Consider the following 20,695-nt stretch of genomic DNA (forward strand, 5'->3'; position numbering starts at 1 on the left):
ACACACACACATAATGTAGTATATAAATACAGTATTTAATCTCCAGTTTAGGTTCTGTTACTTTCTGTCTAAATGGCATTCATTTTTCTTAGGGTTTGAGTCAACCTGTAGAACTCAAAACATGCTCCACAATTTTAAAGTTCTGGAAAGAAAGTGAAAAAACCCAATTGGTTTGGGATAAAAAGAAGGAAGGCAGGAATTCCACTTTTAGCAAAATCAAACTTAGTGGATAATTATAGAATCACAGAATGGTTTGGGTTGGAAAGGACCTAAAGATCATCTAGTTCCAACCCCCTTACCAAGGGCAGGGACACCACACACTAGACCATGTCACCCAAGACTCGTGTCCAGCCTGGCCTTGAACACTGCCTGGGATGGGGCATTTACCAGTCCTTCAGGCAACCTGTTCCAGTGCCTCAACACCCTCACAGTAAAGAACTTCTTCCTTATATCTAACCTGAACTTCCCCTGTTTAAATTTGAACCCATTACCCATTGTCCTATCACTACAGTTCCTAATGAAGAGCCCCTCCCTAGGATCCTTGTAAGCCCCCTTCAGACACTGGAAGGCTGCTATGAGGTCTCCATGCAGCTTCTCCAGGCTTCAACAGCCCCATCTTTCTCAGCCTGTCTTCATAAAGGAGGTGCTTCAGCCCCCCCGATCATCCTTGTGGCCCTTCTCTGGACTTGTTCCAACAGTTCCATGTCCTTTTTATGTTGAGGACACCAGAACTGCACACAATACTCCAGGTGAGGTCTCACGAGAGCAGAGTAGAGGGGCAGGATCACCTCCTTTGACCTGCTGGTCACGCTCCTTTTGATGCAGTCCAGGATACGGTTGGCTTTCTGGGCTGGGAGCGCACACTGAAGCCGGCTCATGTTCATTTTCTCATCAACCAACACCCCCAAGTCCTTCTCCACAGGGCTGCGCTGAATCTCTTCTCTGCCCAACCTGTAGCTGTGCCTGGGATTGCTCCCACCCAGGTGTAGGACCTTGCACTTGGCATGGTTAAACTTCATCAGGTTGGCATCAGCCCACCTCACAAGTGTGTCAAGGTCCCTCTGGATGGCATTCCTTCCCTCCAGCGTATCAACTGAACCACACAGCTTGGTGTCATCTGCAAACTTGCTGAGGGCGCACTCAATCCCACTGTCCATGTCAGCGACAAAGATGTTGAACAAGACCGGTCCCAAAACCGATCCCTGAGGGACACCACTCGTTACTGGTCTCCAGCTGGACATTGAGCCATTGACCACAACTCTTTGTGTGCGGCCATCTAGCCACTTCTTTATCCACCGAGTGTCCATCCATCAAATTGATGTCTCTCCAATTTAGAGACAAGGATGTCGTGTGGGTCAGTGTTGAACGCTTTGCACAAGTCCAGGTAGATGACATCAACTGCTCTACCCCTGTCCATCAGTTCTGTAGCCCCATCATAGAAGGCCATCAGATTGGTCAGGCAGGATTTCCCTTTAGTGAAGCCATGCTGGCTGTCACCAAGCACCTTGTTGTTTTTCATGTGCCTTAGCATGCCTTCCAGGAGAATGTGCTCCAAGATTTTGCCAGGCACAGAGGTGAGACTGACTGGTCTGTAATTGCCTGGGTCATCCATTTTCCCCTTCTTGAAAATGGGGGTTATATTTCCCTTTTTCCAGTCATTGGGAACTTCACCTGACTGCCATGATTTTTCAAATACAATGGCCAGTGGCTGAGCAGCTTCATTCACCAGCTCCTTCAGGACCCGTGGATGGATTTCATCAGGTCCCGTGGACTTGTGCATGTTCAGGTTCATAAGGTGGTCTTGAACCTTATCCTCTTCTACAGTGGGCCTAAGGTCTTCATTCTCACAGTCCCTGCATCTGCCTTCCAAGACCTGGGTGATGTGCTCACTTTGCCAGTGAAGACTGAGGCAAAGAAGTCATTCAGAACCTCAGCCTTCTGCAAATCCAGCGTAGCCAGTTCTCATAGCTTCTGGAGAGGGCCTACGTTGTTTGTAGTCTCTTTTGTTTGCTACATATGCATAGAATCCCTTCTTGTTATCATTCACATCCGTAACCAAGTTTAATTCTAACTGGGCCTTAGCTTTCCTAACCTGGTCCCTAGCTTCCCAGACAACATCCCTGCATTCCTCCCAGCTTAGCCTGTCCTCACATCCACCTTTTATAAGCTTCTTTTTTCCCCCTCTGAGTTTCCTCAGCAGCTCCTTATCCATCCATGGAGGTCTCCTGGCCCTCCTGCTGCATTTCCTTCTAGTCAGGACACAACACACCTGAGTTTGTAGCAGGTGATCCTTGAATATCAACCAGCAGTCTTGGGCTCCCCTGCTCTCTAGGGCTGTATCACATGGAACCTTACTAAGCAGGTTCCTGAAGTCTGCTCTCTTGACGTCCAGGGCAGTGAACTTGCTGCACGCTCTTCTCGCTGTCCTGAGGATCTCGAACATGACCATCTCATGATCGCTACAGCCAAGGCTGCCTTGGAGCATCACATTCCCAACCAGTCCCTCCCTGTTGGTGAGCATGAGGTCAAGCATGGCACCTTTCCTTGTTGGCTCCTCTGTTACTTGCAAGAGGAAGTTATCTTCCACACAATCGAGGAACCTCCTGGATTGCTTCTGCCAGTCCGTACCGTCTCTCCAACAGATACCAGGGTGGTTGAAGTCCCCCATGAGGACAAGGGCCTGTGAGCGTGAGGCTGTTCTTATCTGCCTATAGAGCACTTCATCCATAGAGTCCTCCTGATCAGGCAGTCTGTAACAGATCCCCACAGTAATGTCCCCCATTGCTGTTCTTCCTTTGACCCTGACCCACAAACTCTGTTGACTGATCACCTGTCCCCAGACAGAGATCCATATTCTGCAGGCTATCACTGAGATAAATAGCAACTCCCCTTCCCCATCTGCCTGGCCTCTCTTTTCTAAAGAGCCTATAACCATCCATTCCAACACTCCAGTCGTAGCCATCCCACCATGTTTACATGATGCCAATGATATCGTACCCCTGTAGGCATGCACACATCTCTAATTCCTTTTGTTTATTCCCCCATGCTATGGGCGTTTGTATAGAGGCATCTTAGCCGAGTACCAAATAAAGCCGACTTGTTGGCTGGAGCGGCTGAAGTAGCTCTGCTTTGCTCTGAGCATTTATTATAGGTGCTGGCAACTGACTGGGAGTGTTGGGATGGATCGATGCCCTTCTCCCACAGCATATCTGGTTTAAAGCTGCCTTGATCAGCCTGGCAAGTTTCCTACCAAAGACCAGCTTGGCCAGCCTCCAGTAGACCTGGCCTCCCAAATCAAGTCCCATGTTCTAAATAACCTAACCTCTGACTATGGCACCTCTGTTCTAACTATTTATTAACCTGCCAAATCCACCTAGCCTTTTCACGGTCCTCCTTTTGACCTGGAGGATTGATGAAAAAAAAAACAACTATCTGAGCTCCAGAGCCCCTAACCACCTCTCCCAGGGCTCTGTAGTCCTTCTTAATGTTCTCCAGGCTACTTCTGTCTATATCACTAACACCACATGGATCACTAGAAGTGGGTAATAGTCCATGGGACTTACTAGAGCAGGCAGCCTCTCTGCCACATCCCTGATCCTAGCCCTGGTAGGCAGCACACATTCCTTGAGACTGGGTCAGGCCGACAGATGGGTGCCTCTGTGCCTTTCAGAGTAGAGTCACCCACTACTATAACCTGCTGCTTTCCCCTGGAGGCACCGGTAGTGATCCTCTTTACCAGTGCACTAGCCGGTTGTTCATTTGGTGTGGTGTGTGTTTCCTCGTTAGCCCCCTGCAGAACTGCGAAGCTGTTCTGAGTGGGGACATCAGATTTTGCCAGAATCCCCTTGCTTTTAATTGTCCTCTTCTTCCTCTTTTTTGGTGTTTTTAGTTGTTTGTTTTTAACAAAATTAATGCAGATTCCTGCATTGACACCCTTCTCCTTTTCTGTATGCATTATGGTGGATGCTTGTGGCCCCTGCACAGTTTGGGCCTGGAGCAAGCGGTCCTGCTTCCTCTCAGCTTCCCTGACATCTTGCAGCCCATTAATAGTATCCCCCAGCTCAGCCCCGGCTGCAGGAGGACCTCCACCAGGGAGCACCGGGTGCAGCCCTGCCCATTTTTGGGTTTTATGTCTAAAAAATGCTGGTGGACTATCAACACTTAACTGACAGGTCATCTGGTGTCTGTGGGCCTCTGGTGGGAGTAAACGGGGAGGTGTGAGCCTTAAATCTACAGAATTGGTCAACTTATCGGATTATACATGGTGATCTTGATAAGCAGGAGAGTTATTCTCAGTAAAACGCCCTGAGTATGTTGTATGTTGTCTTCTGACAGATGGCTCCAACCCTTATACGTTGAAGCTTTGCTTCTCTACTTCATCCCATTTATAGAGAAGAGGACAGCATGTGAAGAGCTACATTCACCTTGATTTGCAAGTTTAAAACTACACTTCGTTCACAAAGCTCTAAGTGGTTGTTCTAATGTTGCCTTGTTTCAACTTAATTCTAATATCTTTTATCTTGTTTTATAAATAAATGGATGTTCCTTCATAAATACAAAAACCAGATTTTTTTCTTTCTGCCTCTGAGAAGTACATGTTGTAAGCTTACTACAAAGTTTGTATTTCGATAGTGTAGTATCTTCAAATGTCTAAAGAAGCACCAGTAGTATAAACAAGATCGTTTTCTTCCAGAAATGAAATATATTTGCATTTTCGATAATGTTAAAGATTAGCAAGTATTTTTCCATTTGTAGTTTTAATTGGCAGATAGAGCTATTACATGAGAATTTTAAATGTAGAACTTGTTTTTCAGTATGTTAAGTAGTGAAGTATGTTGCAATACTAAAAAGCTTGTATTTATAAAATGCTTTAATCAGGTTAATGTTGCACATACCGAATTTTTAGTGGTATAGACTTGATTTATAAGTCAAACAAAACTAAAGTAGAAGATAAAGTATGTACATGTGTATGGTGTGAATTCATGCTTATTTAAAGTGGTTTTCTTATTTTTCTTTTAAACCCAACGCATTTTCCATTTGCATTAGCATGATGCCATCTATAGCTAGTCCCACCGTAGGGGCCTTTTAAAATTAAAACTGCAAGCCTGTATCAATGTGTTCATCCTCATTTTCCATAATTTAAACTTAAATCTTTGGTATTTAACATATCCTCTTGACTTTTTTTTTTAAATAGTGGTTATGACATATTAAATGGTAAAAGTTGGATATGTGAGAAGATTGATCACAATAGAATCAAAGGTGGTAAAACCAGTTAAAACAAAAAGCAAGCCCCACCATACTCTCTCATACCCGGACAGTTAATTTGATGTTTTCTTTTGTCTGATTGATCTTATACATCTGTTTTGACCATGAAAGAATTCATAGGATGAGTAGACTTGGCTAGCCTCATTTAAACTAAGGCAGTCTAGATCTGATTCAGATAATGGAACTAATTACATGATGTGAAATTGAGGTGAAAAATCTTTCACTTTGGGAAAGATGATTTGCTTTGTCCCAGTACTTTAAAACCTCCATTCTCTCTTCTAGAACTGGAATTGTGTCTTAGCTAAACCCTAAGAAACGTGAATCCAAGCAGGGGAATTCTGTGAGCTGTTGTAGGCCCTGTGTTTGCTCCTCTTTCTGAATTTGCAGCAAAGTGTTTAGGGCTTTTTTTAGTTCTGCTTGTAATGATCAGAGAGAAGTTAGTTTATCAGATACTTTATGTTTTGTCATACAAGCTCTTTGTTCTGTCTTTATGGATTTTATCCATATCTATCCTTTAAGCAAGACTATTTGTGCAGTATGCTTGTCCTTAAGAGATTGTGTTGCGATATGTTTACACAGTGTGGGTATTGCACGTCTTTAAATACAGACTGAATTTTCCAGATTCTTAATTTCAAGGCAGTTACACCTTATCATACAAGGGATCACGTGTCAGCTGTCCTTCGGGTTTTCTTATCAACAATGATTCATTTTTGCCCTGTCTACCTCCATTTCGTTCATGCTTCAGGTAATGAGTATTTCAGGTATTCAGATTAGGTTTCCTAGATGGCAGCTGTTTCTGCACAGGGTTGGAATAACCTTAGCCTCTTGTCTGGTAGGTGGCAAACTGACTTGCGTTTTAGGGGCACTGCTAATACTCTTTCAACCTTAGTGCTTTCCCCCAGAAATTGCTTCCAGAGAGCTTCAGCATAGAAGGCTGTGTGCCATATCTCGTTACTTGACAACAGAAATGCTGGGTGCTAGTGAAATGTTTTCTGCTGCCTAGAGTTTCAGCTGTAAAGTGTCTCTCCTAATCATTCATTTCTTTTCCATCAATTTGAATGTTCTGTGGAAACCTGTTAATTCCATTGTAACTTGCATTGCTATTTGTATTAATGTAGTTTAAGAGGTCAAGTTGTTTGTAGTTGGGCATTAAAAATAGTATATTATCTGTTGGTCCAGTTTGGGATGTAGGATGAGTGACCCTTAAAGCATTCAGGTTTTACAAAAAAAGCACTTTAATCTATCAGTGTCTTCAGTAGATCACAGCATTTAGTGCCTAAGATGTTCAGGTGAAAGGCATCTTTTGTGTGGCTGCCCAGATCAAATAGAGGACAAACTAATTCAAGGTGTATCTGAGAGAACTTGTTACCAGCTGGAAGTCCTAAATGCAAAATGAGTAGCCTGTGCACATGGGAAAGAGAAGAGAGGAGAGTGAAAAATTGTTCAAACTTTTTTTTCCTTAAAATAATCATCTTATGCATGTAAGATGATTGAGAACAAGAAAGATTTCTTGTTGGTGTTTTGCTGTAAAAAGAAGGTAATGTCTTCTCTTGGGCCTGCAGGAAAGGATGCTTGTCCTCAGGGAGGAATGAGGGTGGTCTCCTCCTTTCACACGAGGTGTGTGTTCACCTATACTCATGCTCTTCAGAATAGAGCCAGAACAGTTGTGTAGATGAAGACCTAGTGGCTCCAAGGGGAGGGAAGTTTGTCTGTCACTTGGCAGTGGTATTACTGTACTTGTTAGATTAAAATTAAACCATTGTGGTCTCTCAGTGCAGTTTTTCCTGTCTCTTTTGCATAAGCCATACAAGCAAAGTAATGAACATTGCTATGCACATTCCCTGCTTCTAAGCACCTGGCATTCACACTGTAATATCTTTGTGTCTGTTCCACTGTTTGTTGTCTTGGATTTGTTTGTTGGTTTGTTTCTATTTTTTATAATTGATCACCCTCCATTGGACATAAGTATATATTGAGGCAGAATCTGCTCATCTTCTCTCATGATACTTTAATCCTTGTTTATATTTATTTTTCCTTATATGCAAGAAGTGGAAATAGTTGCTTTTTGACTTTCTATACCGCCACAGCAAGATAGAGTGTATCGCTAGGCTGATACAAGAAAAGATTTAAAAAAACATTCAGGAAGTGTTTGGGTGTCCTGCTTTATGAAAGGAGTGATACAACTTCATGTGGTGTCACAAAGTCTGTCTTTTAGTGAGGGATAACATTTGGGGTAAGCTGGCTTGTACCTGGCTGAAACCCTTTTTGTTGTAATTAAATGCAACTTGCTCCTTTTCCTGCTGTGTGTTTTCTTGTGAACAGCACTTGAACTTGCTTGAATGCTGTGATTGCTTAGGAGGAGACATGCAGGCTCTTCTGTGAAATAATATGTTGAAGTCTGGCAACATGAACACACTTGGTCAAATTTGTTTTCTTTTTTCCACTTCTGGGATGTGTTTGAACATCTTTTTGTGTCCTCTTTTGGAAATACCTTGTATTCTCACATCTGTAGCTCCTACTGTTTTTTTTTGACCCATTCCAGGTTTTCATGTCTCCCCAGCCTATTGGTTTATTCTGTTCTGGCAGTTACAGTGGTGGTAATAATATCAAAAATAATCTTGTTTGCATTTGCATTGCTTTGGCCAGAAATAATGTGCAAAAAGGCACAGGAAAATAAAACACTAGTTATGGGCTCAGCTTCCTGTGGAGAGTTCTTAAAGCACAAAATACCATTGTTCTGATTTTGACCTTAAATGAGATGTGGCTGTGCTGCAGTTGAGAGCCTCCCACCTTCATCTATCTGGTGTATAAAAGGTAACTTCAGAGGCCTGCTGAAAACATGCCTTGAAGTGGTTGCATGTATCAGTGTGCGTGTTTGGTGCTGTGACCAAGCAATGCTCTGACATGTTCTCATAGAAGAGCTGATGGTCCCCTCTCACAAAAATGTGTCATCCTTAAGGAAACAAACCTTGTTGATTTGGGTCCTGTGGTAGCACCAGTCCCAAAGAAAGGGAAGAGCGTAAAGGGAAAAGCAGTCTGGTGCTCCACAGAGCGCGTCCAATGTGTTGGTTAGCTGCTGATACTGTGGTGCTGTCCTGCATCATAGGTTGTGTTGCTCTAAGCTCAGTGAGAAGGGCCTTACTGAAGAGCAACAGAAAAGTATGTTGTGTGACCTTATTTGTTGTGAAACTCAAGAGCAAATGGAGAATCCTGTCCAAGCGAAGGACGTGGTGCTGCAAGACCTCTGGAAGGAAGGCACTGAGGAACAAGGGGTGAGACAGTTCGCTAGACCTGCATTTCTTTTGCAGACTGCAGCTGGATGAAGTGATGGGTTATGCAGGATCTCACCTAAGGCCATCGTGTCTTACAAGTGAGGTGTTTTTCACTTCCTTCATTTCTTCTAGCTTGTGCTATTTTTGTTCTTAATTGTTAAGACCACGTTTAAAATTAATTTAGGCTCTTCTCAGTCTACTTTTGCTTCTGTAAGCAATGGTCTAGGAGTAGAAAGGGAATGTGGAAGATGTCAGTAGTATTCAGCAGAGAAGTCTGAGTTGAAAAATGCTTGGTGTCTTCCTTCATCTGTAAAACAAGGGATTTCCTCCTTTTCCCCTTACCTGCTATATCTTATGCATGGTGAGTAGTAAGACAGTATCTTCTCAGCTGCACCATTAAAACTGACACTTGTGGAGGGGGTCAGCAGTTGTGCTCACATGGTAATGTGCTGTTTCTAGCATGCCATTTGGGCTCCATACAAAAGCTGGTGAGGGCATAGTCTGAGATAAACTGAAACAAAGAGCTGTTTGGGATTATGAGCCAGCCCCCCCCCCCCCCCAAGTTGAATTGCTGAAGTATATGATTTGATAAAGGGTGAAGAGCTTACATTTCCAAACAGTTACATCAACCAGTTAAAAGAACAAAGTATTTATGTTAAGTCTGCTAATGCTTAATACTCTTTCCCTGTTAAAAATAGAAGATTTCTTTCCCTGAGGATTGTAGTTCCCACAGGATGTGGAGGAACCTAATGCAGCCAGATTACTTGTGCTGTGCTTTGGTCATGTTCCTCTAAAGGAAATAACATCAGTCCCTTTTCTTGTATTCAAGAAAGCTTTGGTATCTGTCCTGTGCCAAGCCTTCCACTTCTGGTCTTTCACAGCCAGCTCACTGGACTAGAGCCATGCATTAAATTCAGGTGGGTTCTCTGCTCTTCCTCTTGACTGTTGCAGCTGCTGATGTGAGGTCTTAATTTCTGGCATGATTTATTTAACTTCTTCCTTCTCTGGTGTTCCTGGAGCAGCTGCAGACTGAGTGAGCCTTCATGCAAGGGAATGAGTGCTCCTGCAGGAATGTGCCAGGGAGCCAGCAGCTATTAAAAAGGCAAGATAATTAACCCTCTTTTCCAAAGCATCTAGGATCCAGGAATACAAATTAGTCCCGGCAGGGGCAATATAGCAGCATTCAAAACAAAACACTGAAATGGGCTTTTAGCATGGGGTATAGCTGAGGTTCGCAGTTGCTGCAGAATGCACGATGTAAATTATACAATTTCATATAAGCCAGTACCTGTTTTCTCTTACCACCGTTCCTTCTTTCCATTTGTGGTCTCATCTGTCTTCAAGCTAGTAAGAAATTGCAGATGTTTGTGCTCCACTGAAATTTAAGTGGTCAAAATTAAGTAGTCAAATAACCCCCGTAAATTATTAGTTGGAATGCTTGCTTACTACATATCTCCTCTCCTGAATTTTAGAATCATAGAATCATAGAATAGTTAGGGTTGGAAAGGACCTTAAGATCATCTAGTTCCAACCCCCCTGCCATGGGCAGGGACACCTCGCACTAAACCATGTTACCCAAGGCTCTGTCCAACCTAGCCTTGAATACTGCTGGGAATGGAGCATTCACAACTTCCCTGGGCAACCCATTCCAGTGCCTCACCACTGTTACAGTAAAGAACTTCTTCCTTATAGCCAATCTAAACTTCCCCTGTTTAAGTTTTAACCTGTTACCCCTTGTCCTATCACTACAGTCTGTAATGGGAAGTCCCTCCCCAGCATCCCTACAGGCCCCCTTCAGATACTGGAAGGCTGCTCTGAGGTCTCCACGCAGCCTTCTCTTCTCCAGGCTGAACAGCCCTAACTTTCTCAGCCTGTCTTCATACGGGAGGTTTTCTCTTATTTAGGCTTGTTAATACAGCAGGCTTGTACTGTAGATTATACTTCTGTTTTCTGTTCTGTTAACCACAGCACTGGAACTGCTAAATCAGATTAAATCGGTGGACACCAATACATGCCCTGTCTAAGGCTTTAGAAGCGTGTCTAGCAAATAGTCTGGTCAGACAGTGCCTGGCTCATCTTTTTTGAAGTTATTGCATGGCTTCTGTCTGAAGCACGGTAACATCACTAGTTTAAGGTGGGAATCCCACTCACTGAGCTCTTAATTCTCACTCACCTGTCTTCTTGGGGAGCACTTTAAATCCAAACCAAACTCCTGAGTTCTGAGGATAGAGCTCAAACTGCAGTATTTTAGTTAAATATGAAACCGTTTCCCAATAATTCTGTGGATGTTCTTAATGTTTTTTGTTGCTATATAGGCAAAGACTTGTCTGCACCTTTTTAAGAATCCTTTTTGTGCCACTAACTCCTTTTGTGTCCTTCTAATGTGAAGCAATGAGAACTAACCACAGGATTTCAGATTAGGACTGCGCTACTGACTTATTTCAAAGCATTTCAGAGTAATGTACTCTATCTTACCTTTTTTTATCTATAGCTTTCATCTAATAATAATAAAAAACCCATACCCTAATAATCTAAAGGACAAATTTCTCTCCACAAAGAGAAATAGCGTGATAATACTTCCCCATGTCTTTCAGGACCCCAGGTTCACAGCTCAAGTGTGACCCTGCTCTTCTTGGTTTCTCCAGCGCTGGCTGTATTCAAGTGTTGCTTCAACCTGCCTCTACCATTACGTCCAGTGTCTGCAACTTTGATAACCCTGTCATTGCATAAAAAAGAAATGGAGCTCTTCCTATCTCCCAGAGCTTTTAGACAAGGCTCGTTCCTCTGTCTGTTTTCTGCACATCTTGAAAATTCATAAGAAAATAGAGCAGGGATATTTGGGATGCAGGGACAACAGAAGCTAATCTCATTCTTTTAGACTGAGGGGGGGGGGGGGGGTGGGTGAGGAACTAGTGGTAGCTCCTGTCCTGAGGCTGGCAACACAACATCCATTTTCTTCCTGCTGAAAAGAGGCTCAGCTTTCCAGGAACTCTGCATTGTAGACCTTTCTGAGGAATGCCTAGCTAAGGATAAACCTTTCACACTGAGGACAGAGCAGTTAAGAAACCCTGATGACATGAGTTAATCTACAGTATGTGTGTGCAGTCAGGCTTTACATTCCAAGGAACGAGTTGCTTCTTGCAGCATGCTGCCATCCCAATGGCCTTGACGGGAGACCTGCTTCCAATAAGCTACTCGTAGCTGATCCATGTTTGAGAGGGGCTACTTTTTAAAACTGTTTCAGAAGCAGTCACTTTCCATGTAAAGCTGCTCTTAAGGCATTTTGCAAGCACTTACTCTTCTTCTATGTTGTACTCCTCTTGTGCTGATACTCCCCATTTTCCCTGTCATTGTGTGACTACCTGTACCTTGTATTGGCTTGGTTGTTTTTAAGGACCACGAAGGTCAGTGTTCCCAGCAGTGTCATCCTCTGCCTGCTTTGAGTTGTGTAGAAGTTTGAGCTTAGTTCTGCCAGCTGGGAGGTTAGCTTCTGACCCAAGGAGGGTGGGCATCTGCCCTGATACAGCAAAGCCCTAAAGCCAAATTGCCCCAAGCTAGTAGCTCAGAAACTTGTCCACCCTTGTCCTTACAGCTCAGCAAGGAGTCTGCCAATAGCTCTGAATCAGCTTTGTAACTAGGGATATGTAACCAGAGACCAAGCTGATAATGACTGCATTTTGCTTTGTGTCCTTTCCAAGTACAGCCCAAGTTTCACTGCTGAGATCTAAGGAAATTGCGGATGGAGAGGCTGACGCTGTGTTCCACCTGGGAAATACTGGTCTTATCTGCTCTGTTAACAAGGAGTTGACCAAAGGAGAAGGGAAAACATGAGCACACCTTTACCTCCAGGTTATGCCAGCAGTACAGAATGACCACAAATATCTGGGCTGCTGGCCTGTAAAGCAGAGGAGCTTTTAGAGCAAGGCTGGTTGAGTTTTTACAGACCAGTGTCTAGTAGATTGCTGTAAAACTGAGTTTTGCATGCTATTTAGGTAGCTTTGGCTTGGTACAAGGTAGCTCTGTGCACGTGGCTTGCACATGATGAAGGCATGAGGCCCAAGATCTTTGACTTCCCTGTTGTTTTCTTGCTACTTCCTCCTGATTTACTGGTGAAGTGGTGAAATGGTGAAACATTACCTTGCTGCATGCACATGCAGCTTGCTTGATGTTGGGGATTGCCTTGGTCCTCACAGACGTAGCAAACATGCCTGCCCTTGTCCTCATGCAAGTCTGCACTTTGTAGGGGAATGTCACTGGGCTGGTTGTTGCATTGCATGGAGCCAAGGCTGTGTGAATAACCTGTCCGTGTATGGGTTTTACCTGCTGGGCTGCATGGAGCCAGGAGATAGTGGTTTCTGCCAGGAATCTGGTGAGAGTGAGCAGGCGAGAACAGTGAAGGATAGATAGGGCAACTATTGCCACAAAGGCATTTTCAACTACTTCCCTATAGGCCTTTCACAACAGACTTCTGCCTCTCCTCCCTCTCCTGGTTCCTTTCAGGGTCTGTGGTTCTGCCTATAAATATATCTAATAAAATACACACATGGCTTTAGATGGCATGTAGTCCTGAATTCCCTTTGTGCCAGGCACAGCCCAGCTAATGCAATCCTGGGTTGCTCTGTTCATCTGAAATACAAAAGACTGCCATGGCAGAATGTGCGGGGTCCTGAGTGGGTCCTATTTAGGACCAAGCATCAGAAGCTCTGCTGTTGTCGGGCTTCTGTAGCATTTCAAGTGATTTGCCTCTCTGGGCCAGACCCCTGATTATCTGAAAGGCATTCTGGCACCCACTCCTCAGCTTATTTGTCCTGTCAATTGAAGCAGGAAACTTACTGTCTCAAAGTAGGTTTTTTAGATTTTATTTATTTTTTAATTATTATTTCCTTTATGTCTACATCCCTTACCTTTGCTTTTTCCCTCTGGTGGGCTGAGTTAGCAGAGAGGAAGTTCCCTTGTGGGCCTGTCCTGACTAGCAGCGAAGGTTGGCCACTGCTTTCCAGGGCTCAGGGTCACTTGCTGAAAGGCTGATGTTGTTTTCTTGCTGGTGAGTTCATGTGGCCAGCCGGAGCAAGGAGCATTCAGAAGTGCTTGACAGGGGATTGAGTTTTGGTGATGACTGGTCTTGCAGTGGAATATCACAGAAATAAAGACAATCTGACCTGGAGATTATGAGGCAAATCATGGGCCAATGACTTCAGCCTGCAAGGAGCATTCCTTGGTAAGCATCCCTTAAGTGTGTATGTGGACACAGATGCTGTCTCCAATGTCCTGTGAGTCCTGGCACATGAACTGGACGTGTTGCCTTTCCTGGCTGCCTGCAGGACCATCCTCCACTGCTCCGCAGCAACAAACAGTGACCTTGACACCATTTACACTAGCATAAAACAGGACCTTCTGCACAGGGGACAGCACTAGGTTAATCTGAATTTCATACAAGTGCTGCTATAAAGTGGATTGGTGAAACTGCATTAAACCCTTTGTGGGCACAGTTCCAGGCTGAAAGAATGGAAATCAAATATAGGCCACTCAAGCTCTGAGAAAGCATGTGTGAGTGGGGTGTGATGCCCATTGGCAGATACTCTTGGAATACCAAATGGAGTTCACTTTCTTGAGTGTCCCTGAATATCCTACTGCTGTTGTAAAAAGCAACATTTTCTCCTAGAAAGAGCTGTAGAGCCAATAGGAGCAATTCCTGGTTTAAAGTGTATGGAAACATGTCAGAAGACCAATTTTAGCTTACTAATAATATTACTGTCAGTGCATTGCTCAAACCACTCCTGTTGTGGCTGTGTTGACCCTTCTGTATTATACTTCCTGTCTCCTCTCAACTGTGCATCTTCTCAGTGTTTGTGGCTCAAGGAATTGCAAAATAAAATGCTTCTTATGGCTCCTGCTACCTTTGTGCCAGTCTCACCCTGGCTTGTGCTGCAGCGTGCTGGGACTTGTACAACCTTTCTGCCTTGCCTTTGGGGCTTTTCACTGTATCAGTGCAGCCTGGATTCTCCCCTGGGATGTCTCTTGCCTTGTGCTCAAGGCTGTCTTAGGCTGCGGATGGAAGATGCAGAAACCAGTCTGAGGGTTCCCAGTAGGAGCAGACAGCCCTGGCTTGCAGCAGGCTGAAAAGAAAACCAGGGGCAACTTTCTCGACTGTACTGGAGAATCAGAACACAGAAGCCACTGCTTTCCTTTCTTCGTTGGTGTCTGTGGGTGGGCAAACAAGTCTTTGGGTCCCTCTAGTGCTTGGCAGGAGCCGGGCTGGACAATGGGTCCTGCTTGTTTGCTCTCCCGGGTGCAGGCCCAGTCCCTAGGGCAGTGCTGGCAGAGAGCGGAGCAAAGCCTGTCCTGCTGGCAGAGGACAGCAGGTGGCAGCAACAAATCCCCTTGCTCCGAGCTCAGCGCCAGGGACCGGGTGTGTTGGCTGCTCCCCGGTACTTCACTTGGTGCAGGAGCCTGCAGCCCAAGGCTGGCTGCTGGACTGGGACAGTGACATCTCGCACTAACTGCCTTTTACACTGCTTTTGGTTTGTGCTCATGGGCTGTTTGAGGTCATGGAGCTGCTGGAGCAAGTCCAGAGGAGGGCCACGAGGATGATCAGGGGGCTGGAGCACCTCCCGTATGAAGACAGGCTGAGGAAGTTGGGGCTGTTCAGCCTGGAGAAGGGAAGGCTGCATGGAGACCTCATAGCAGCCTTCCAGTGTCTGAAGGCAGGGCCTACAAGGGTGCCAGAGAGAGACTCTTCATCAGGGACTGTAGAGGTAGGACAAGGGATGATGGGTTCAAACTTAAACAAGGGAAGTTCAGGTTAGCTATAAGGAAGTTGTGGCTGCCCCATCCCTGGCAGTGTTCAAGGCCAGGCTGGATGGGGCTTGGAGCAACCTGGGCTAGTGGAAGGTGTCCCTGCCTGTGGCAGGGCAGGATGGAACTAAAGGATCTTAAGGTCCCTTCCAACCCAAACCATCCCATGAGATGCTCTCCTGCAGCATCTCCACTGTATCACGAATATAGATGCACAAAGCTAGACATGCAGAAGGACTTCCAGGTGTTGAGTCTGGGCTCTCTTCACCATGGTGGCCATTCTGGCTCATGCAGGGTGATTTGCTGAGACATCTGTGAGCATGGAGGGAGGCTGTGTAGAGCATGCCAAGGGCAGCAAGCACACATGCTGCTGAACACAGCTGTGCTTCAGAGAGGGCAGTGTGAAAGGTTGTTTCTTCAGAAACAAATCCTTGCCCTGGGAATCCTGTCTGTATTAACCTGGAAATGTCCAAGTTGGAAAACTTTGATGTCTGCATCTCTCCTGAGGTCTTGCCAGCTCTGGGGTGCGAGATCAGACATCTCTGCAATCCCTCTCCTAAGAACACCATTGCAAAAGAACTCTACTGGGTAACCCAGAAACCTGGGTTTGATTCCGCTTGCTTAAGCAATTCAGTCTATCAGGCAAGGGAGGATATTTCATCCCTCTTCCTTGAGGGAGCTGATGTGCTTCCAGGCATATGCAAATGCTCTTGATACATCAATAGTAATGGACAAATGGCAGCCTGGCTTAAGAAAAACAGATCTTGCAAGGTAAGTGTGATTGCTTCCACTGGGGACAGAATGGAGAAGGATCAGACAACCAAAGGCGTGAGCAGTACCTACAATGGCCTAGGACCTCTGAGGAGTGTTTGAAGCATGAGAGAGGCATGAGAAAACTGGCTGAGAGTTCTCTCATGCCATTGAGGGGCATGATGAAACTGGCTGTCATAGTGGTGAGAGGCATGCAAAAGCTGGCTGTCATAGTGGCACAAGCAGAGCCTGACAAAATACCAGGGTCCACTATGTGGCAAGACATCTGCCTCAAAGAGCTCACAAAAGGGATGAGGAGCCTGCAGGTTTATCTGGAGAGGGTGAGACTGGGTCCCATTCCATTTCTGCTTGCTCCTAGGCTCTGCCTGTTCCGCTTACCATGGGCTCATGGGGAGCCATGGCAGAGGTGGAGGTTTGTCTGCCTCCCTGGCTCCTGTGCTGGCTGATCATCCCCCTCCTGAACTATCCCTGTGGGCTCCATCTGGAGCTCACCCCCATGCAGGGAGCACTAAGCCCTGCCTGGGTTTTTTCAAGGAGGTAGGATACCTGTATTGTAATGATGGGCTGCAGAAGGAAGATGTGGGTGAGGGAGAAGCATTTACACTGGTGTAGATTGCCTTGGGCCAGAGTAGGAGCTTGGCAAAGCTTGGTCGCACCAGCTGTGTGCTGTCAAGCTCTGGCTGTTCTCTGGCTTCCCCAGTGTTATCTTCCTGGCAAAGGATGGGGCCAGCTTCAAGCTTTGAGCCAGATCGTTTATACCCAAAAGAAAACAGTTGTTTTGATACCAAATAAAGCATGTTGTTTATTTTGGGGAAATTTCCACCTTCTTTTCGTTTTCCATCCTTACTGTATGTAACAAAAATTCTCTTTAAACAGGGTTTCAGAAGAGGAACAGTGCATCACTTGTATAGCAGCTGCGTAGCACGGTGAGTAATTGAGCCAGTTGGAAAGCTGTTCCTTTGCCTTCCCTCCTTGGCCTCAGCCAGAGCTTGCTCCTGCTCTGTTTTCCCTCTGGATTTGTTCTTTTCTTTGTTTTCCTTTTGTCTGTGCTCTCTTCTTTCAGGCACGTGTTTTTCAACAGGCAGAGCCAGAGGTCACAGTCTCTTGGGTGTGTAACCTTGACCATGGATTTTGTAACTCTCAGCATGGGAAAAGAAGAATCAACCTCAGTTTGCCATTTCCCTCTGCCTCTGGGGCATGAGAACCCCTCGCTCCGTGTCTCTTGCACAAGCTGCCCCAGTGCTCTGGGTCTGCTTGCTGCACTGTGCTGTCTGGCTGGGAACAGGAATAGAGTGGGAGTGCAGGGCAGCTTCCAGCATCCCCAGTCCTCATGCAGTTGTGCTAGGCAGCAAACACAGTGACATTTGTCCTGGCCTGGGTGAGACATGGGGCCTGGGGTCTCAACGTTGTCTGTGCCAGGACACCTCCAGTACTTACGACTTGGTGCACACACCCTGCCATGCAACGTGGCAGGTTGTCCTTGAGGGTTACAGCACTGGTGGATCAGTGTGATCAGATGGCAAAAGCAACTCTGAGCTCCTGCCCTTTGAGCAGGGTAGAAACTCCTGCTCACAGGCAGCCAGAGAAACAGCTGACATCAGTAAAAAAGGGATAAGGGATGATAAAGGAGCACTTGCACCCAGGCATACTTGTTGGGCATACCCTTTGTCCAGAGCTGTTAGATACCCTGCTGCACAGTGAGTGTACTGCGATCCCTAACCCCCGCCTCCTGTGGGGAGTGTGACCCCAAGCTGCCTCCCCTGGGAGTTGCTGCCAGCTCTGGTTCCTTACGGAGGCAAGGAGGCAAATTGTAAAGGCATCTCTTGCATCACGCTGGAGCATGACCTAGTGTGGCACTGGCTCCTTTGCAGTGGAACTAGGTATAGCTATGGCACCTTCAGCCACAGTGAGTGTATTCCTGTAGTATTACTGCATTCAAACTCCGTCCTCACTTAACTCGGCTCTTTCAGAAGCTGACCTGAGCCAGACCTTGCCACCTGGCTGGAGTAGAGCTCTCATGCCCCAGGTAGGCTGAGTATCCCCCCTGCCAGCAGCAGCACAGCAGGATACAGCTCAAGCCTACTTTGTACTGCAAGGCATCGGGCATGCATGTGAGGCTTTTAAGACCCGAGGACCCACTTCAAAGCAATTCCCCATTGCCTGTAAATGAAGCAGACTAGCCATGCAATATCCAAATATTCCTAACAATCCAAAGCTGCTTCCTCCAGCTGAGATCTGACTTGCCCAAAGGGAGGGCAGTTTGATTTTGAAACAGCCAAAATGTTTCTTCTGTTAAAGGCCCAATAAAAGCACTGACAGCTCATGCCACCTATTTATAAGGCAGCTTTGGATTAATTGTTTATGTAACCTATCAAAAATACATTCATTCACCCTTATATTCTTTTCTTCTCTGTCAAAGACATGGGTAATCATGCTTTCAGGTGAGCGCTGTTAGCTGGGTGCTGCTGCAGAGTGCAGCTCACTCAACATCCCTCTGTGCTGCCTGCAGGGCACTGCAGGATCGTCCCTGTACCTTGCTGCTCATCCTCTCCAAGTGCTGGCACAAGCAGACCTCAGGCTCAGTAATGTACCCTCCGCTCCTCAGAGAGGATCGCACCTCTTTAGCCCCCTGGTTAATAGTTGGCCTTTATTACAACGCAGCAGCTGGCTTTCCAGCCCAGCTATGGAAACAATCACACATTTTAAATACTGAATTTTCTGATCTTATCCTTTGAACCTATTTTTTTTCCTGTGGCTGTTGGGTAAACTCTGTGTTCCTAAGCTCAGTTTGCTGCAAAATCCTCTGCGGATTGCTGCATCTCTGAGCAGGTACATCTCTGTAGGCTGTACAAGAGCAGTGTTTGATGTAAGTTGATGTGTATGGCTGAAGGCATACCACCCAATTTATCATGGACTCATAAAAGTGCTGGCGGAAAGGTGGAGGCCAACCCTTGATTGCTGGGTCAGAGCAGCTGGGGCTCTGGGAGCTAAGGCTGAAAAGCTTCCAAGGATTGAGTCCCCTCCTCTCTGGGTGCATGGCCCAGGGTTGCATCACCCTTCTGCAGAGGGAGTTTTTCCTAATGGCTTACCTGAACTGGCCTGGATGCAATGTCTGCCTCTTGCTTTATGTTATAGTGCCCTTGACCTACTGGAAAGACCTTGGCTCCATCCTCCCTGTATCTGACCTCCAAGTCAATGTAAACTTCTAATTGCCCCAGTCTCCTCTCCTTCCCAAATAACTATGCCAGTCATCACCTCTCCCTGTATGCAATGTCTCCTCATATCAACCAGCCTGGTGGCCCTGCTGGTTCCTTTCTAGCTTCCCAGCAAATCCATGCTAATCCTGGAGGGGCTGCTCACAGCCACCAAGGTCTGCTGAAAGGGGATGCTTAGACCTGGAGCACGCTAAAGTCAAGCTCATAAACAAGGCTTCAGGAGAACTGGGTTTGGCTTGATTTCTGAATGAGATGAATCAGAACCAGCTGGCAAGTGCACAGCAGTGATCTGTGGCCATGCCTGTCTCCTTGCAACATTGCAGCATCCTTCTGACCTCTGAGGGCTATAGATCATTGCCCTGAACTGTTTCTTCAGCCACATGAAGGAGCAACATGGTTTGGGGACATCACCAGCACAAGGCTGATGTGTCCTGAGCCCTAGACTATGTGGGCACCCCTCCACTGCCTTCTGGGCTGCCCACCCCTGGGAAAGGTCCAAGGGGCTCAGCTGCTCCCAGAGGCAGTGTGGCTGGAACTCAGGGGAGCTGTTAGAGCTAGTTTGCTGTGTCCAAGGACAGCTTATCCATCTTCACCTTGTGGCACAGCTAATCCTGACATGGAGAGGTGAGTGTAGAGCTTTATTTAGATGGGCAGCAGGGAGCAGGGGGGCTTTGCAGGGTCTGGGCATTTCAGCAGGGTCTGGGCATTTCAGCAGGGTCTGGGCTCCACACCTGAGCCCTTGTGGGGCCATTAGGTTCCTCCTCTTCTCCCCTTCGGGTAGGTACGGGGTGTGCTGTGCAGCTCATTCCTGCCCAGAGCTACCTGGTCCCCACTGATTGCTCCTCTCTGAAGGATGGTGTCAGATGCCTCAGGCTGCTCCTCTGAGGTCTGAAAGATTAGACTGGAAGTTTTCTGGGTGGGAGATACCCCAGGGCTGAGGTCAGGGACAGAAATGTAATGTCTGCCCTGCTCTGTTATACAATCTGCTGCTAAATAATCACTCAGGGTCACTGCGCCTGTCAGGTGGCTGCAGCTGGCAGTGGAGCCTGGCAAACAGGCTGTGGTTAGCAGGGCTGCTGTCCCTCTGACAACACGAAGGAGGAAAAGCAGCTACATGCTTTGGGGCAGTCCCATACTTGGACCCTTCCCAGCATTGGGGTTCCTTGTTGCAAGGTGCTTTTTGGTGATGGAGGCACCAGCCATGCAAGGGCACAACCTATTTGTAAAGCCATCAGCTCAACATTCTCGGGAGGGGAGAAAAGGCTGGTGTCTATCTGCGGGATGCTGTGGATTAATGGGCACAAGCAGGTACCTGTGCCTGGCACTGGGACATCTGTCCAGCACAGCTCTGTGTCCCCCGGCAGCCTCATTTCCTAA

The 20,695-nt window shown here is 46.4% G+C and overlaps 1 protein-coding gene and 1 long non-coding RNA gene across 2 annotated transcripts in view; both read left to right on the plus strand.

Annotated features, from left to right (window-relative positions):
- Window positions 1-5,226, plus strand: part of HNRNPLL (heterogeneous nuclear ribonucleoprotein L like) — a 28,097-nt gene extending 22,871 nt beyond the window's left edge. The window contains exon 13 of the mRNA XM_061461347.1: window positions 4,336-5,226. Within this exon, the coding sequence (XP_061317331.1) occupies window positions 4,336-4,391 (56 nt within the window). The 3' untranslated portion in view covers window positions 4,392-5,226. The remainder of the gene's footprint in view (window positions 1-4,335) is intronic.
- Window positions 5,227-15,510: 10,284 nt separating this feature from the next.
- LOC133273493 (uncharacterized) lies at window positions 15,511-17,905 on the plus strand. The gene is made up of 2 exons (XR_009744840.1): window positions 15,511-17,029; window positions 17,167-17,905. It is a non-coding gene; the product is annotated as an uncharacterized LOC133273493 (long non-coding RNA).
- Window positions 17,906-20,695: the final 2,790 nt, after the last annotated feature.

The sequence above is a fragment of the Pezoporus flaviventris genome, unplaced genomic scaffold (assembly GCF_033815535.1).
Source record: "Pezoporus flaviventris isolate CSIRO_AGI_PZ_B2104156 unplaced genomic scaffold, CSIRO_AGI_Pfla_v1 ptg000031l, whole genome shotgun sequence".
Taxonomy (NCBI): Eukaryota; Metazoa; Chordata; class Aves; order Psittaciformes; family Psittacidae; genus Pezoporus; species Pezoporus flaviventris.